The 12,818-nt window shown below is 57.2% G+C and overlaps 1 protein-coding gene and 2 long non-coding RNA genes across 6 annotated transcripts; all 3 read left to right on the top strand.

Moving 5' to 3' along the window:
• The first annotated feature begins 485 nt into the window (after positions 1-485).
• On the top strand, positions 486-11,294 carry TESC (tescalcin). Of its 4 annotated transcripts, XM_052795767.1 has the most exons (9): positions 486-2,168; positions 2,311-2,506; positions 8,523-8,592; positions 9,594-9,674; positions 9,931-10,070; positions 10,163-10,224; positions 10,295-10,402; positions 10,865-10,912; positions 11,015-11,294. In XM_052795767.1, exons 1-9 carry the CDS (start codon positions 2,142-2,144, stop codon positions 11,090-11,092), a joined length of 810 nt encoding a protein of 269 aa, XP_052651727.1. In that variant the 5' UTR covers positions 486-2,141; the 3' UTR covers positions 11,093-11,294. The 4 variants fall into 4 exon arrangements, with proteins under 4 accessions (XP_052651727.1, XP_052651726.1, XP_052651725.1 ...); XM_052795768.1 differs by lacking the exons at positions 486-2,168; positions 2,311-2,506 and adding an exon at positions 4,594-4,718; XM_052795766.1 differs by lacking the exons at positions 10,865-10,912; positions 11,015-11,294 and having other exon boundaries at positions 10,295-10,858.
• On the top strand, positions 2,883-3,870 carry LOC128145530 (uncharacterized). The gene is made up of 2 exons (XR_008236505.1): positions 2,883-3,042; positions 3,406-3,870. It is a non-coding gene; the product is annotated as an uncharacterized LOC128145530 (long non-coding RNA).
• LOC128145529 (uncharacterized) lies at positions 4,735-7,821 on the top strand. The gene is made up of 2 exons (XR_008236504.1): positions 4,735-5,041; positions 5,800-7,821. It is a non-coding gene; the product is annotated as an uncharacterized LOC128145529 (long non-coding RNA).
• Positions 11,295-12,818: the final 1,524 nt, after the last annotated feature.

The following is a 12,818-nucleotide window of genomic DNA, read 5'->3' as shown; positions in this document are numbered from 1 at the left end:
TGCTAGCCCTTTTCCATGCCTGCTAAACACACCCAGTCCATGTTCTTACCTTGTTTTTTGGTCTGTTCATCTTGTATGTCCAAGGTGGGATCTGCAGCACAGCCGCGAGTGCTCCCAGGACGATTTTGAACCTCGTGGCACTGTTTCATGGAAGCCTTGAGGTCAGTGCCAGAATGACTTTGATGTATGGGGAGCTTCTACTCGCTGCCATCTCCAATCTATAGGTATTTATGCAATACAGTGGGATCGTGGCTGGAAACTAGCCAACCCTGGAGTCAGCCAAACCGTGTATGGAAGAGAGATGTTAATTCCTGCAGCTCAAGGCCTTCTTCCTTTTTGCCAAAAGAGAATGGATTTTGCGGGAGTGCATGCTCTGCTGCCCAGAGGGAAGAGCTTTAGCAGCTCAAGGCACATCAATTTCAAGATGACTTAAAGGCCCAGACAGGACCACTGCAGAAAAGGTTTTCCTCTGGGTTCAGGTATTATGGGGTGCAGAGTGACACAGTGTTTGTGCATACACAGAGCCTGTGTATCTTTGTGGTTTCCGAAGCAAAGTCTATAGACTAGCTGCCACTAGTGTCTCCTGTCACTGTCCAGTTGCAATACAGTAGTTATGTCAGAGATGAGAATTAGGTACTGTGCCCTGTAGAGTTAGGTGGATGCTCTTAGTCTATTATAGCACTTCAGGTATCGCCACGTGAAATCACACAGCCCTTCTCTTAAAAGAATGCTTGAACTGCATGCCATCCTATTGAAATATTGAGCACTGATTAAATATGAGAAATAAATATTGAAAGCCCAGCTCTTTTGCCAGCAGAGTGGTGGTGGTGTGCAGGAATCTTGGTGCTTTAGGGAGAAGAGCCCTGTGTGGTTAGTGCTGAGGAATGGTGAAGGTGCTCTACTCCAAGTAGACCTATGTCTTTAAAGAAGTCTGTACTGAAATGAACTTGGAGGGAGGGAAGGAGCTGAAGAATTTCTATGGAAGCAGAACGGATCCAACTGAAAGCAGGGTAGGGAATCATTAGGCAAAAATCTTAAAAATCCGTCTCTTGTTTTTGAGAGTTGGAGTAGACCCCAACCCTCCAACCCTTTTTGAGGGTTGAAAGCAGATCCCAAAAGATTCCTAGCAGGGATGTGAGGTTGGGAATGGGTCTGTTGAGTCACAAGGTTGATGCTGGTAGCTGAGAAAAGACATGCAGCAGCAGGGCTTGGACTCCCCATTCCCAGCCTCAGCTTTGAGGCTAGCTCTGCAACAGCATAGATATCAGTGAGTTTCCTGGGGCTTTATGCTCCCCTCTGCCAAACGGGCAGTCTGTTCACACCTTGCCCCTCTCAAGTGCATCAAGGGAATTGCCACATACCAAGCTTATAGGAGTCCTCAGCGAGAGGTGCTGCCTCAATGCGAGGTAGAATTGTGCCATAAAAAAGCCACAGGAGTCAACAAAAAGCTGCCCAAAGTTTCTCTGAAAACTGGTGCTGGACAGTGCGTATCTAACCCACTTGAAAACATGCTGTGTACTTTAAGATGGGAGTCCCAGAGTAGCTGGCAGAGCCCGTTGTTATACCCATCTGTCTGGGGCCACCCTGTGTTTGTACTCTGAAGAGAGTCTGGACAAGGAGGAAGCGTGGGAGCTGCTCCTCACGAGGTTCACGCTCGCTTCCCCCACCCACAGACTCTTAACGATTTCCGTTTTTGCATGGGGTGCAAAAGGGGAGCGTTACTGTGCAATAGGGGACAGATGTACTGCAAGTGACTTGCATACACAAGGCAACCCAGCCAGCCCTGTAACTAAAACCTCTCGTCACTTCAGCAAACATTTTGTAGAGAAACTGTGCTCTCAGGACAGGTCTACCTGCCTACCCTGCTGTGCAGACTGTGTCAGTGCCTGGTTATGTGGGTGTTGGTGTCGTCCAGCAGTGCCGACACAGCCCTGTATGTGCCAAATTCGGAAAAGACTGGAGGCATTTCAATAGGCACCGCACAACATCAGCACAGGGTCCAAGTCCCATTTTGGGACTTCAGGCAAAACCAAAGGAAATGGTGTGTAAAGGCTCCCCCTTTTTGTTCCTGTTTGGTTAGGCATGCCCCTTGCCTCGTTCTGTCCTGCCGCTGGCCGTAGGGTAGGGGTAGGCTGTGTTGCATGCTATGGGTTGAGTCTTTGGTCTTGGTGAGGAGGAATTCCCACGTAAGTATTTGCAGCTGTGGGAGGCCTCAGCCCAAGCATCCAGGGTGGCCAGGGAAAACTGGAAAAAAACCCACCAGGCTACCTCTCTATCCCTGCTTGAGCAACCTCTTGAAATGCACATCAGTTCCCACAGGCTGAGCATCCGAGGTCCAGCACAGCCGGGAAGTGCCTCTTTGGGTTGATGGAGGTCACGCATGAGGTGTTCGCCTATGCATCAAGCGGGTCTTCTGACCCCTTCTTCTCTCCTGGCAGCACAGGCGTCTTTGCAGTCACCATTTCCCCCAGAAGACAGCAGTGGATCCCAAAAGTTCCTTGTGTCCGTGAGTAATGTCTGGGTCTGCGTGAATGTACCTATGTTAAAGATGATACATATGCATATACATCGCCATTTGTCTTGTCGTATCTGTGCGGAGTTCACTTGGGAAAAGGGATGTTTTCCTTTCTGGAGGAGGTGGAATTGCAACCCTTCTCTTGTCTGACTTCACAGAGCTGCTGTCCCAATAAGCAGCCGCAGAACACCCAGGGTGCTATCACATTAAAATGGCTTTCTGGAGGGTGAAGAAAAAAATGCAGAGGGTGGGAAAGAGCGGGCAGGAAGCAAGTAGTAATCGCTGTCCGGATCGTTAGGAAAATGACACAGAGAGCTGAGCAGCAGTTGTGGGCTGGTTTTGAGTGGTGCCAGTGGGTCCGGTAGGTTATAAAGGTAGTGCTATTCCCAGACTTCCCTTAGCAGGGAGCGAGGGCTGTGGGCAGCAGCCTCCTGGGGGGGGGTTGTCCTCCCTTACAGGATGATGTCTTGATGTGCTGCTGCTTGGGAGAGAGGCTGAAGAGCTGCTCAGGGCCCTCCACCAGCAAGGTGCGTTCCCTGGGGCAGGGGAGGGACGGCTAATGGTGCTGCATCCTCTTGGGAAGCCTTTCCCACCCCTCTGGACCCATCCTGACACACAGGGCCAGGGCGGGGGGACACTGCGGAGTGCCCTGACAGCCCCCAGAGCTGAGGGCTGGCTGGGTGGCCTCTGTGACAAACCGCGGCGGTTTGTCACCAACCTTTACAGGGAAAAATGGAGGCCCCTGGGCCCTATGCACCAGCCAGCCCTGCCTTTGGATGGCAGAGAGCTGCATCCTCTGGGCCTCTGCCGCTGAGCAGAGGAGGGCAAGGGGAGGAAAAGATGACTTCGGGCTGGAGGAGGGCCCCTGAGGGTCTTCTGATCCCTTCCAGGCCACCTTCAGCTTTGTACCACGTTGCTCAGGGTTGAGCATCTCCAAGGGATGTCACAGCTCCAGCAGTCCTGCCTGCCTGGCTGGTGGCTTTTCCCCCACACGAGGACACAGGGACTGGCTGCGTGGGCAAGGGCAGAGCGGTGCGTGTGTTACCCCTCTCTCCTACCCTCCTCCTTTTGGCTGGGGATGCCTGGGCTGGGCGAAAAGACATACTAGATGAAAAATTGTCTGCCCCAGGCCTGGAGGCTGAGGACTCCTGAGCCTCAGGGTCCCTCTGACATTGACAGCTGAGGTTGCAGGATGGGGACATCTGTCTGTCCTTTCTCTTTTTTTTTTTTTTTTTTTTTTAAACAGGTATTTTATTGGATCTGGTGCAGCTAGAGGCTGGAAATGATCTGGTTCATTTCCTGTTTATATTTGGCTTTAAAAAAAAAATAAACCACACTGGCTTGCTACCTCCTGCCACAGCGTGCTGTGCTTTCTGAGCTGCCTGCCCGTCTTAAAACCACGGCGTTGTCTCTTCAAAGCGGTTTGCTCTTCCCCTGCGCTCGTGGGAGGCTGACGTGTCGCTGCCAGTGCTGGAGCCCGGTCTGGCAGCGAGGGAGATGGTGACAGAAACCCCCACCTCTGCACCGGGCCCTGCCAAACCTGCCTGCCTGCTTCTGCCTCTCCCTGCCTGCTGGCCCTGCACCGCCTGGGGTCACAGCCGGTGCCTCTGCCCCCTAAGGAGGGCTGGGTTTCTCTCTTTTGGGGGGGCTGCTGTCACCCCTCTGTCTATCCCCCTTTCTCTCTTCCCAGCTCCCTGTGTGGCTCTGGGCAGAGCCAGGGATGGGGGAAGCTGAAGGACCTGCGGTTCCTGCCACGGTGGGCGACCCCCCCCGACCCCAGTGCCTGCAGCCAGGCTGGGCAGGGAGTGGGGGGGCATGGGGGCCGGTCCCTGCCCTTCTCCTGCCACGAGTGGGCAAGGCCGGGGGCTTCAAATTCTACCAGCCCATCAGGGGAACCCCCCCCCCCCCCTCACCGAGGTGGGTCCTATCCACGCCGGCCCGCGGGGGGGGGGGGGGGTGGTGGGGGGGGGAGGCTGTTAACTCTGGAACCTAACGACGGCGCGGCGGCGGGGAGCTCAGGGACCCGGGGGAGCCCCGCGGCCGCCGCCTCCCTCCTTGCCGCGCCCGCCTTTATAAGCGGCGGCGGCGGCGGATCCCGGTGCAGCGGCCCTCGGCGCGCCGCCTCCCGGCACGGCCCGGCCCGGCATGGGCTCCGCGCACTCCGTGCCCGCCGAGATGCGGGAGCTGGCCGACAGGACCGGCTGTAAGTACCACGCGGGTCCCCGGGGCTACCTTGGCTGTCCGGCCCCGCAGGGGACATGTCACCCGGGGAGGGATGCAGGAATGTCACCGGGGGATGGAGGGATGAAGGAGATTTTGGGGGGGGGGGGATGCAGCCATGTCACCCACAGGGATGCACCCCCGGTGTCACCCAGCCGGGGTGTCAAGCGTGCACACGTGTGAGCTCCAGCAGCGCTTTTGCCCACCCACGCTGCTGGTGCAAGAAATCGTCCCCACGTCACTGTTTTGCCCGGGAGCCACCGGCTCCGCTGCCGTCCGTCCGGTGATGCTCTGGGGGCTGGTACGGTGCGTAACGCCCGGCGGGGGGGTGGTTTGCAGCAGGGACGTGGCCTAGAGCTGCAAGCAGGACTCGGTACGTAGGACAAGGTGGTCGTGTTCCTCCTGGGATGTGTCATCCCTCCGGGATGCCCCAGGATGTGGCCAGCTCTGGGGACAGAGATCGGGATGCTCCTGCCGTACTGAGAGCAGAATGTGATGGAGCGAGGGGTGGAGGAAGGCAACTCTGCCCACAGCCAAAGGATGTGCCGGGGCTGAGAAGGTCCAGCAACTCTCTTCGGCCCTGCTATGGGTCCTATGGGCACATCGCCCTTCCTCCCCTCTCCTCCTCCTCCAGGGAGGGCTGAGCACCACAGCACCCCGGGGTGAACAGCCCTCCCTGCAGGCAGGAGCCTGGGGACCCCCCCCCGGGTTGCGAGCATGGCAGCCCAGGGTGGGAGGATGTTTTGGAGAACACCTTGGCCTGGGGATCCCATCGCATCGGTGCTGCCTGCAGCAGGCAGCTCCCGCGCAGGCAGTGCTACCCGTGGGCCTTTGGCATCTGCCCGTGGGAGGCACCTGCCTCACGCCCGAGTGCCCCTGGGAATCAGTCCCGGAGGAGGGTTTACAAAGGAAACACCCCAAAAAGTCTCATCGAAACCAGAGGTCAGGGGTGGGGGAAGGGGAGTGTGATGACCCTGTGCCCCAACCAGGGTGCATGGGCTCCCACCGTGCTGTGCCTGCTGCTAGAAAAACCTAGGGAATGCAAGTGTGGTTTTTTTTCACAGACTCGCTGCTGCGGTACAACCTCATGGAGGTCATCACAGTCACCCTTGGGAGGAGCAGGGACAGGGCAGGGATCCCTGCGGGTCCCGAGGATGCACTCATGGCCTGTTTCTTCACCTTCTCCCCCACTGCTTTAAACCCCAAAAGCCACAGGGTCACCCAGAGCTCTCTGCTCGGGGCCGTCGGGGCCCGTTCCCGTCCCTGCTGCCGCGTGCTTGATCACGAAGCTGCAGCAGAGGCATCTGCCAGGTGCTGCAGTGGCTCTTCTCGGGATGATGTGATCTTCTCCTGCACCCAGGCTGGTCCAGCGAGACAAAACACGGCACAGGGAAGGCAGCGCGGGGCTGAGCCCCTCTAGCGCATCTCTTCCCTGGGAGATGCTCTTTGCTTGAGCAGCACAAACTGCTGCAGGCTGGGAAACAGCAAACCCAGCACCCTTCAGTTTAAATACTTTTTTTTTTTTCCCCTATAAGCATAGGTTGCCATGCTTGGACACGGGCCTGCAGCATCAGAGTGCTGAGGATGTTTCTCAGTGATAGGAGCAGGCTCTCCTGCCCTTGAGCCAGTCCTTCTCACAGGAAAGCCTTTGCCCTTTGTGCAGGTGCAGCTTTTTTTTTGGAAAGCAGCCGAGCGCTGCTGGCCTTTGCAGGACGGTGCAGTCCTCAGAGACCTGCCTGCACCGCAGCCCTGCGCTGCAGCTTGGGGGGCCGGGCAAGGAAGACCTGGGTTTGGGGAAGGAGGGGGGGGAAGAGCCGTCTTTTTTGCCTTGCAGCTGTGGGCTGGATGCAGAGCGGGGCTGGACCGACCGTGAGCATCCAGCCAGTGACCCCATTTTTTTGACATGTCGGTGTTTGGGACATTTTTCTGAGACATCAAAGATGTTGGTGTACAACCACGTCCCAGATGTTGAAGGCTTGGTGGCCCAGCTGCTCCCATGGTGACGGTGGTGTTGTCAAGGGAGAAAGTGAAAGGTCACTTCTCCATGGCCTAAATTGGAAAGCAAAGTCCAGAGAAAGTTTCCGTGTGTGTGTGTGGACAGCAGCAGAGCACCAGAGAGGAGTTAGAGAAAAAAAAAAACATCATATAGGTAAATCGGTGGTGATCACCACCTGAGAGTCAGTGGGTTCACAGGGGAGACCCCCTAAAGCCCATCCGGGGGGGCTTAAATGGCCTCATCCTGCAAAGAGGCTGGTGGCTGCCAGCGTGTGTAGAGATCCTGGGCAGGCACAGAGCCCCAGCAACAAGCACAGATGGGTTTTCCAGTCCATTAATAAAGGTCTGTAAATGCTCAGCCTTACTGATCAATACAGTTTCTATTCCAAGGCTGTGAAACAACAGTCAGAAACGGAGCGAAGGACATTATTTAAACATAATAAAAGAGAGAGAGGGAGCCAGCCAGCAAGCACCCAAGCTCAGCATTGACCCCTTGTCTTTTTCAGCCGCAGCAGTTAACCATTTGCAATCCCTCAATTATACTTTAACATGCTTTTATCTTTCTCCGCGCCACCGGGAAAGGCTGACGACCAGCCGCCGGCGCAGCCCTGCTCCGTGCTCGGCTCCGGCCGGGGCCGCAGCGAGCGTTCGGGTCCAGCTGGCGCCCGGACAGACGCCACCAGCTCGAGCAAACAGAGCTAAAAGCCGCTTCCCTGGCTCCTGGGAATGGCTACTGTCAATATTTGCACGAGAGAGTCAGGCTCTGCGTGTCTTCAGGGGTTTGGAGAGCTTGGTTATGGCCTGTAGAGAATAGCTGGGGAAAAAAAAAAATCTGTGTCATGGGGTTAAGGAGGTGAAAAGATGCCGTAACTTCAGCGCTCGTGGGGCTCAAGGCAAGGTTGGTGGGCATCCCAGTCCCTACCCCAGGCTGATGCTGCGGTGGGCACAGCCGCCTGCCCCAATGGGTCGGGGCTTCCCGGTGCCCCGGCTCCCCACGAGCAGCAGCAGCTATTTCAAAGCCTGGCTTTGCTTTTTTGGGTGCTGATGCTTCTCCTCCATGTTCAGCCTTTCCTTCCCCCAGCAAAGCACAGGTGGCTGCTGTCAGCTGTGGGGTTTTCTTTTTGGTTTTTTTAGTGTTATTTTCTGTCACCCAGCATGGCTGCGGACATGAGGACATGAACCTCCCGGCTGCAAGTAGAGATGCCCCGGGGCAGGTTGAGATGTGCTGCCGGGGCACAACTCCTGCCCACTGCGCCAACAAACCCCAAATTAAATGCTCAAGCCTGTTTGAAGGGTCTGCTACCTAGGATCCTGAACTGGAGGAGGTGGGATCCTGCCGTGCCATGCCATGCAGGCTGGGCCAGGGGAGTTTCTGCAGACAGGGACTGGGGATAAACCAGCCCTTGGCGTCACCCTGTCCCCCCCCCCGCAGCAAGCAAGGGACAGAGCACACAGGGGCCGACACAGTGAGATGGACCTTGCAGGGCTGCATAGAGCCACCAAAGGGAAACAGGGATGGGGAAAAACTGCCAAAAAGTGCCCAAGGCTGTACCCCGCTGCGGGAACGATGCGGAGCAGGCAGCCTTTTGGCTATTGCCGGACAGGGTGGGCTTTGGTGGTGTCCCTCTCCCAGGGAACAAGCTTTGCGGCAGGTTTTGGTGCCTGCCAGACTCCTTGTGTCCCTGGGCAGGACTCGAGCTCTGCAAATGGGTGTCCTGAGGTCCCCTGGGAGCTGCCTTGTGCCCAGGGAGCTCACCCCCCTCCCCATCACCTCTCTCTTTTCCCCCAACAGTCACCTCCGAACAAATCGAGCACTTGCACCGACGATTCAAGCAGCTGAGCCGGGACCAGCTGACGATCCGGTACGGCGCTTCCATTTCCACTGCCGGGGCGATCCCTGTCCTGCTGGGGTCTGGTCAGAGCATCACCCGCGGCACCCGCCTTCCCTGGGCTGGCGAAGGGTGCCTAGTCAGGGTGCCCGGCTCCCCGGGCTGCGAGAACGAACGTGTCCTTGCCGGTCATCCCAGGGCCGTGCTGAGCTGGCTCTCTGCAGTGTGGCATTGCAAATAATATGAGGAAAAATGAGTGGTGAAGCAGTGGCCTGAGAGCAGGGTTGCTCCTGCATCCCATTTTTTCTCCAGCTTTAAAAACAGTTTTGGGGAGGAAAGTGAGAAGTAAGTCCCTACACAGCAGTGACAGTGGGGTTTGCAGTTGCCCTTTTCCCCCTCAGCATCTTTGCAGGCAATTGTGCACCAAAGCCACGACTCCGCTTTCTCGGAAAAGCTCTGGCACATCCAACCAGCTTCACCAGCCACGCGAGGAGCCAGCGTGGGCTGGGGAGCCCAGCTGCCCTCTGCTTCCACTCCCCCCGAGATTATTTCTTGGCTCATTTACTTTATAAAAAGTCGATACCAAAAGACCAGCACAGGTTCCAGCTGGTGTCTGTGCAGCAAACATGAGGCAGCAGCGGGACGGTGGATGGCAGAAGCTCCTTCCCTCGCCTCGTCGAGCCCCATTCAGGACCTTATTCCTGGGAAAACTCTGAAAAACCATGCAGCCGAGCAAAGGGTCCCAGTATCAGCCCTGAGCCACTGCGTCCCAGAGCTTCCCAAAGACCCATATTAGTGGGGACAAAATTCCCCTGTAGCTGCACCAAGCACAGCCTGATGCAGCAGCGCAGCTTGCTTTCAGTCTGAATTGAGGCAAACAGGGGTTTTCATGCCAAACCTCTTTTTTTTTTTTTTTCATGATTGCTTTGAAAGCATGGGGTCGGGGCTTCTGCCCCAGCCCTTTGGTGATTGTCGCAGCATCTCCCTCCTCTGCAGCTCCCTCACACTTTGGGCTGTGTCTGTTTCCTTTGCAGCAAGGAGAATTTTGACAGCATCCCCGATCTGGAGTTCAACCCAATTAGGGGGAAAATCGTCCATGCTTTTTTCGACAAGCGGTAAGAATATCCCCAGCACTGTGGGGAGGGTCGGGGTAATTGGTTTATCCTCTGAAAGCGGGATGTAGCTGAGCAAAGATGTTCTCTCTAAAGGCTGGGATGGAACCAAGGTGAAAATTACAGACATTTAAGCTAAGTCTTAGGGAAAAACCTGTCCTAAAGCTTTGCTGAGGGACGCGCCAGGCTCTGTGGCAGGCGGGAGCGGGCGGCTGGGATGGTCCCGGCTGCCCGTCACTGACGGCTCCGCTCTTGGCAGGAACCTGCGGCAGGAGTCGGATGGGCTGGCGGATGAGATAAACTTCGAAGACTTCCTGACCATCATGTCCTACTTCAGACCCATCGAGATGAACATGGACGAGGAGCAACTCGATCGCTTCCGGAAAGAGAAACTTAAATGTGAGGCTCGCCCAAAGCCCAGGGCCAGGGAAGGGTGGGAATGGTGGGAAAGGGCTGCCCTGACCCTGCCATGCTCCTCTCATCCCTCCCAGTCCTCTTCCATATGTATGACTCGGACCACGACGGGAAGATCACGCTGCAGGAGTATAGAAATGTAACGTATGGTCCCTCCTGCCCCATCACCACCGAATTCCCGGCCCCGGCTTTGACCCGCTGCCTCGTAGGTGGTGGAGGAGCTGCTGTCGGGGAACCCTCACCTGGAGAAGGAGTCGGCACGGTCCATCGCCGACGGGGCCATGATGGAGGCAGCCAGCATCTGTGTGGGACAAATGGTGGGAGCCGGTTCCTTGCTCTACCGCGGCACAGAGATACACAGATGGTATCGAAAACAGGGCTGGAAGGTGTCCATCCTGCCCAGCGCATCTTCCCTGTCCCCAGGCTGCTTTGGCTGGAGATTTTTTTGCAGGCAGCAGCTTTCAGGGTTGTTTTTGGTTTTTGTTTTTTTTTTTCCCTTATAAGAGCCCAAGGGGGATAAGCAAGCAGCATCCCATAAAGCATGATCCTCAGTGCGTGGGGCTTTAGTGCTTATAAAAAGGGCAGCCCCTTGCAGCCATAGTGGTTCTGGGAACCAATTTTGGGCCCGCCGTGGGGCACAGTGCAGGACCAGTGCTGTGCGCCCATGGGAGACGTGTCCCACAGCCCCAAGGGACCCATCCTCTGGTCACCCAGTGCCCCGAGGCCCCTGCCCCATCGGCGTGGGGCAGCTGTAATGTTTTCTCTCTTGCTGCGCACAGGGGCCGGACCAGGTGTATGAGGGCATCACCTTCGAAGACTTCCTTAAGGTTGGTGGCATCTCCGCTCGTCTCCCCCGGAGGAGGGTGCCGGGTGGTGGCAGGGAGCTGGGCGTTTGGCCCCCGGCCCCGCTCACCCCCTTCCCCTTGCAGATGTGGCAGGGGATTGACATCGAGACCAAGATGCACGTCCGCTTCCTCAACATGGAGACCATCGCGCACTGCTACTGACCTCCGGCTCCCTCCGGGGAGCCACGGGAAGAGGAGGAGGAGGAGGAAGAGGAGGAGGAAGACGAGGACTCTGCAGCAGCTCCGTGTTCCTGGCACCAAGCGCTTTGTACCCGCCCGCGTGCCTGTCCCGTAGCGGGGCTGCCTTCTGCTCTTTAGAAACACAAGAGGCTTTTATCTGTAATAAAAGGTATTTCTCTTTTTACTCCTTGCTGAGAAATACTCTGTCCATCCATCGCCCAGTGCCTGGTGGGGTCTCTCCCTGTGCAGAAAGCCTCCAGAAATCCTGGTCACCCCATAAATTAAAATTTTTAGCCTCTGCCATGTGCTGCTCTGGGGAAGGAGCTGCCCAACTTGTGCCGTAAACCCCCCCGATCCCCAGGCCATGGGGAGTGTGTGCAGGCAAAGATGGGGATGCTGAGGGGCAGGAGGTGAAGGCAGCATCCTCAGCACCTGGAAGGGCAATCACATCCCCCTCTGTATCCCACAAGATGCTCAAGCCAGCGAAGGTGGCAGCAGCACAAGGAATAACCCCGATTTAAACCCAAACCAGCCACCTTGGCTGCATCTGCCAGCCGAAGCCAGGCAGGAGGAGCAGCGTGGGACCATGCCGCGGCCCGGGCTTTGCAACCGGCGTCCCCCCCACCGGGGCTGGGGCGCAGGCAGCAGGGATGCGGGGACATGGGGACGTGGGCTCCTGGCAGCCGGTTGGCTCCCGCCCCCACATGTTCCCGCTAGAACAAGGCATCGGAGATAAGGATTTGTTTACTGGTATTAATAACTGGATGGCTCGAGGCGGATTTCTGTCTCTAAGGCAGCCCGAGCTGAGAAGGGAGGGGGAGAAAAAAGGGCAATGGCTATTTTTAGAAAAGCTGGAAAGATTTGTTTGTTTTATCAAAAATAGCTTCCCCCGGTGACATGTACGCTTGACGGAAAAATAGCCCCCGCCACAGCAAGCAGCCGGCAGCGTGTGAGTGAAGGCTGCAGGGAGCGATGGATGCACAACCTCGTACAGCCCCGGAGCCAGCCCCTTCCATCCCCCCGTGGGCAGCGAGCGCCCGGCATCTCCCTGGCTCAGGGCACGAACTATTTCTCCCCCGGCTCCGCATCGGTGGGGGTTTCCGCGCTGCCCAGGCATCCCCACACCGAGAGCGTAGATAAGGACTTGCCCTTGCAGGCTTTTGTAGCTTTGCCTCTCCGAAAAACCCCGCTCTCCGTTCTCAGCTGCTGGACCACAGCCCCTGCACCGGAGCAGCTCTTGAGAGGCAGCAGCAGGAGAGCAGCCGCGCTAACCCGGCGAAGGACAGCCCTTCCCTGCAATGCAGTCCTGTCCTGGAGAGACCTATGCTGCTCGGCAGCACCGAGGACAGGCTGGGGCTGACCTGGCTTCGGAAGGAGCCGCAGGAACGGAGTCGATCCCGTCTCGCAGCTCCACACGGGGGGATGCCACCACGCCGAGGCTGGATGTGCCGCAAAGCCGTGGGACAGCGCCGCTGCCGTCCGTGGCGTTGGTCGAGCCGTTACTGGTGGTGGTTGAGCCGTTACTGGTGGTGGTTGAGCCGTTACGGTGCTGGCACGTGGTGCTCGACCTGGGCTGGGTGGCGAGAGCCAGGCATCCAGCTTCTCCCAAAATCGCCAGGTTTCAGGAGGAGACTCAGGCTCCTTTCCCCATTTTCTCCCAGGAATTACCGTACTGATGCTGCAGAGCCATCCCACTCCCCAGACCAGC

The sequence above is a fragment of the Harpia harpyja genome, chromosome 9, assembly GCF_026419915.1.
Source record: "Harpia harpyja isolate bHarHar1 chromosome 9, bHarHar1 primary haplotype, whole genome shotgun sequence".
NCBI lineage: Eukaryota > Metazoa > Chordata > Aves > Accipitriformes > Accipitridae > Harpia > Harpia harpyja.
This window is presented reverse-complemented; position numbering and strand designations above follow the sequence as displayed.